The sequence below is a fragment of the Hibiscus syriacus genome, unplaced genomic scaffold (assembly GCF_006381635.1).
Source record: "Hibiscus syriacus cultivar Baekdansim isolate YM2019G1 unplaced genomic scaffold, ASM638163v2 tig00110882_pilon, whole genome shotgun sequence".
Lineage (NCBI taxonomy): Eukaryota > Viridiplantae > Streptophyta > Magnoliopsida > Malvales > Malvaceae > Hibiscus > Hibiscus syriacus.
In genome coordinates, this window is record NW_024062896.1 from 521,590 (window position 1) to 527,580 (window position 5,991).

General features: G+C 27.6%; 1 protein-coding gene across 1 annotated transcript; it reads left to right on the forward strand.

Moving 5' to 3' along the window:
- Positions 1-358: 358 nt before the first annotated feature.
- LOC120144113 lies at positions 359-5,985 on the forward strand. Its single transcript, XM_039158261.1, has 2 exons — positions 359-463; positions 5,624-5,985. Exons 1-2 carry the CDS (start codon positions 359-361, stop codon positions 5,975-5,977), a joined length of 459 nt encoding a protein of 152 aa, XP_039014192.1. The 3' UTR covers positions 5,978-5,985.
- The last annotated feature ends 6 nt before the right edge of the window (positions 5,986-5,991 follow it).

A 5,991-nucleotide genomic window follows, 5' to 3' on the forward strand; every position in this document is an offset into this window, starting at 1 on the left:
AGGATCACACGGTCTTGTATCGATGACGCATCATTACAATTTATTAAGAATATATATATATATATATTTATTTGGAAAAGACAAGATGATCAATAATTATAGATGGGTTAAAATATCGAGAAGTTTTTGGTTGATTATAGTAAAGGGTGGTTGATAGATCCATTATTTAATGATAAAGTAGTAATAACCATAATGTTCATAGCTAAACATCATAAAATTTCACCGTTTCCTTACCCTTTTTAAGGACAATATGCCCTAAGAAATAGGTACGTATACAAATATGTATTGTTTGGATATAGAGAGAAAAATAGTGAGGGAAGTTAAAATATTTAGTATTTAATTCATTAATAAACTAGGAATGGGGTTTCTTGAGAGTAGTTGCAAAGCTCTCAAGTTTGCCCCAAATAAGGTGGCGGGGTGCCGTGAAACCCTTTGGAATTCTTTACCAGCTTGTTTAATTAAGGTTTGTCCCAGCATGGATGGATGGAAGATCATGTACAAACAAATGATTTTATGCGAGGGACAAATTTATAAAATTTTAAGTATGAGAGAATTTATAAAATTTAGGAGTAGATTTTATAAAACATATTTTTAATAGAAAATATAAAAAATATCTAAAAATATATAGAAATTTGATTTTTTTTAGAGGGGCAACTGTCTCACCTACCCCTATCTATGTCAATCTTTGTGTAGGATTTTATTCTAAGGGAATGAACTTATAAAATTTTAGCATGTGACGAACTTATAAAATTCTAGAGGCAAAAAAATTATTAAAAAATATAAAATATTTAATAATTTTAAAATTTTAAGGGAGTGTCTGTCCTTAACCGTCCCTTTCAATTATTATTGATCCTAACTAGGGTGGTGGGATGCAGTGAAATCCTTCACCTAGCTTGTTTAAAGTTAGACATTCAAATAGATTATGAAATATATATATATATATATATATATATATATATATATATGTGTGTGTTATTATTTGATATAAAATAAATTTTCAAATAGTATTATAAATATTATTTTAAGAAAATAAAAAATTGACAATATCTCAATAATATTTATGATGATTATTACTTTATCTCAATAATACTTAAAATTATTAATTTTTATTAACAATGTATCATATAATAGTCTTATATATAATATTATTAGAGTTGGTCTCTTTGGTTTCTCGGTGATTGTTCGAACATAAACTAGATATGAGATAAAGTAGTAGATTGAATTGAATGCTTATTTAAACAATACTTTTTTATTAATCATGAAAGTAAGTTGATAATAATATAAAATATTTAAAAACTTATATTCTTATATTAAACTAATTTATTGTATTACTTTCTTTTTCCAAATAATTTCATATGACTTATTTTAAAAAAAAATAACCATGTGCTGACGTTAGATGCATACATTGGCATATATCATTTAAAAAACAACTTTGTTAATTATCTGAAATAATTCGCTTTATTCTTTTTTATATGAAATGTTTACTATATTTATCAAATTATGTATAAAAATGTGATAAATATAATATAATATTAAAATTAACTTACACAAAGTAAACCTCTTCTAATTTTATACAGATTTAAGAGGATAAGTTGGATAAGTAAAAGCACATAATTCAAAGATGTTATAAATAATTTAACCATTATTTTAAGTATTTGGGCATGATCCAATCTCATCCCATTAATGTACAACACTGTTAAATGTGCTCCACTATATTAAGTGAAATTTGTAGGTTTAATTGAAAGCACGAGGGGGAGAACTATTAAGAATGTCAATGGTACATCCCACTAAAACCGCTTTGGTATTTAAGAGTGATTTTGTGCATATTATAACATTTTCTATTTTTTTTAAAATAAATTTTAATATGACTAACACGAAACTCAACTGAAAATAAGTGAAATAATTGTTGTGCTTTTCGTTGAAATATAACGTTGGCGCCGCCGCTAGAGGAAGTCGGGTCTTGCAGGTTATGATGAAGTGTTAAAAAGATCATCCCGAATATATTGATATAAATAAATTAAAGAATTTAAATTTTGATATTTATAAATAGAATAAATTAAGTTAAGAATATTACTTTTACGTTTACAATAATTGATATAAATTAATTAATTAATAAATTAGATATCGATTATTATACAAAGAAAACATACCAAGAAGCTTCTTTCTTTATTTTCAGGTCCACTAGGCGTCATGGATTCAAAGGAAGATCAGGTACGAGCATAGTGACAGTGTTGTCTATCTTTGGTTAAATCAGAATGGAAGCGTACGCCAAGTTTGATCATTTGAATGATTATGTAAAGTTCAGTGTTAAGATGTTTTTAAGTTAATTGTTTGGGTTTAGTGGAGGACGAAAAATAATTTTCAACATATTTTTTTATTAGAGTACAATACTAATTATTACTTTTGAAAATAATAATTTTATCCATCGTCAAATTATGAATACAACTTATAATATTTTTACTTTAATTTCATGATAATTTAATACATATGACACATGTAACATAATTGGTCACTTTATTTTATAATATACTTTGTGATAATATTATACATTATACATACGTATTCACAATTATAAATTTTAATCTCACGTAATTTAATTTAAAGTATTACAACTTTAAATTTTAAGTCATTACAAAATTAAAAACTGCAATATCTTCGTTACCAATTGAAACACTGAAAAATTTTATACTCATGTCAAATTCTTAATTAAGTTTCGTATCACGACAAATTATCAAACATCAACTTAGATAATACACAAATTTATAGGAAAAAACAATTTATTATTAAGGTTAAATAAATAAAATACTTTTTTTTAGAAAAATCAAATAAAAACCATTTCCTCACTTTTACTCAGGCATTTTTTATGATAAGTGCTTACATTTATCAATAAAAATTATATTTTTTTTTCAAAAAATAACCATTACTTAAATTACTTTTTGTTTTACATTTTATCCTAAATTTACAAACGTAACGAGTATATCATACGATCAGTAATATTTTTCAGCAACATAGGGAATAGTGGCAGGGACGGAACCACGTTATTGCCCCTCCCAACTGATTATATTTTGTTGTCAAAATTAATTAATTAATGAATATTTTTCATAGTTCGGGCAACTTTTTTTTTAATTAATTACTAGTATCCGATCTATTGACCGACTAATCCAGATCTAGTACTGCAGAGGTGAGGGTGATCATTCCAACCCAATTTGCTCCATTTGGAAAACGTCAGAATTTGAACCCCTGACGTTGCTTAAGAGATCTAGTGTCTCATCCCACTAGACCAACTGATTGTTGGTAGTTCGGGCAACTATTAAATTGCAATTAATCCTCCATTATTTTTTACTTGTTTCCTAAGCATACATCCACATAATAATACTTTGGCAACGCAAATTTGATGCCATACAACCTTTCTAGACAATTTGGCATTAGTTAATTGTTTAAAATATATAAATATAACTCTTTAATCCAGCAGTTGAAATCGGTGTACGCTGTGAAACCATCTTAATAAGGTAGTTGAAAATTCCTTTGTCTAAAAGAACTGGCAGTTGTAAACACAAATTGTTCTAAACAATATCAAGATACGCCACCTAAATTAACCACCACCCCTTTACTTTCACCCATTGCATTAATATTTTACCTTTTATTCCTTCGAATCCATATCGAATCAAATTTAAACAATTTTTTTAAGAATAATTTATGATGATTATAAGATTGTATCTGTTCAGAATCTTTCTTAGCCATTAATAATGTATACACATCTTACATAAACAATTACTCGAATTCGAGATCTCTAACGATAACAATACTTCATTTTACTATTGATGTCATTCGATGGGTTCTAAATAGGAATTTATTAATTAATTAAATTATTTGGGTTGCTCAACAAAGTTAGCTGAAAACTGTAATTACTTGTGCATATGTCTTAAGGAGAAAGAAAGAACTAAAAACTGAAATTAACTACTATGTTTTTTCCGACATTTATAGCCACTAAATTACTCCTAATTAATTAATTGCTTCCCCAATTCACTAACTATCTTGCGACAGGTCGCTTGCCCAATAATTACTATTTATTTCTTTTCTCTATTTTTATAAACAATGCTTAATATACTTTATTTGTAATCAACTTATTATTAACGTTTGATTTGTGTTTTTTAAGCTCAACTGGTATAATAATTGTCTAGATTATCGATTAAGTAATATTAAATGCAAATTGATTATTATATTTAATAAAAAAAATTAATATATTTAATAACAAATTATTATAATTTTTTTTTCTTTTGTTCTTTTTTCCAGCTAAATGGCTGGATCTAGAACAAATTGGTCAATTTTAATTTTCTTTTTGGCAAATGCATGTTGAAGATTTAAAGTATCATGTGATATATAGATGTATTAATTACGTGATTTTCCCTTTTTAGATTTTGGACCGATGATGTGCAGCTTGGGAAATTTGACTTGAATATGTTTAACAAACATGTGATAAATAAAATGAAAAATATTAGGCATTAATTATGGTGCTATTTACGAAAATTATTTAAATATATTTTTAAGGAGAAGTGATTATATTAAATGTACATGATTTTTTAAAAATTTATAATTAAATTTTTTTGAATAGAGGTAATTATAAGATACTATTGATTACAATTTTTTTAATTAATTGACGTGCATACACTATACACTATAGATGTAACTGCTTGAATTTAGATACTCAAAATTGTTGAAACCTTTTAATAAGTTCATAATTAAATAAATTTTAATTAGGTTTTACGGTGAAAAAATTACATATGAAATATACAGGGACAAAGCCATAATTAAATATTGGAAGGGGCCAAAATATTAGACTATTTAAGAAAAATATAAAGACTTATTAGGTATTTAAACTCGAAATTCAACATGAACCAAACGACCTTAGTGATTAAGGAATTGTTGTTATCCCTTGAGGTCTTGAGTTCAAGCACGTATGTAGGGGTATGAATGTTCATTGTCAAATAATTGAAAGTCTTTGTACATATATTACCTTGTATTAACCCCAAATTAAAAAAAAACCCAAAACTCAAAAGACAACTTCTAATTTGTCTAATATTTAAACTTACAATGACTTAAATTGTAATTAGACAAAAAATTTGAGAATACATACTTATCATTTTTTAGTTTGACCCCTATTTGATTAAATATTTAATAATTTTTTATATTTTTTAAATTTAAATATTTATTTTTATATGTACAAAAATATTATTAAATCAAAATTATACTGAATATATAAATTTTAACAAAGGCCCTTAAGGGAGCTCCATCCCTGGATATATAACAAGTCACCTTCAACTTCAATGTTATCCCAACTTGTTTTGCACCCTAAATTCTCCTTACCCTCCAAGCCTACCCCTTATTCATTGCTAACAAGTAAAAAAGAAAGAAAAAATCCTCAAAATCATTGCATATATAAAGGCCTAAAGCTGTCCAGAAGAGAAATCCAAACGCAATTTCATCTGTTTTTTTTTGGTCCCAAACACGTCAATTTGATAATTGAAGCATTCTAATCAGTTTTTCACGTAGGTGAATTATGTATCTTTTTAATCAGTTTTCGGTTTTTCATTTTAGCTGACTGTTGAATCCATTTTTATGTTAGGAATTTATAAGCGGAAAAATAATGAGTGGAAGAGCAAGCAGTCCAGAGCTGGAATTGACGCTGAACTTATCACCGCCAAGGGCGCCTACCCTACAAGTCGGGTCCCCGAACACGTCGGTTTCCTCCTGGGAAACGTCGTCGGAGAGCTCGTGCGTGTCGTCGGAGCCCGACAACCAGACGACGATGGTGCAATATCCGAGTAGCCCCGAAGAGACGTCGATGATGCTGTTGGGATGCCGTCGATGCTTCATGTATGTTATGTTGTCGGAAGTGGATCCCAAGTGCCCTCGATGCAAGAGCACCGTGTTGCTTGATTTCCTTAACGAAGAGAATAACAAAAAGACAAGGAACTAGATGAACAATAATAT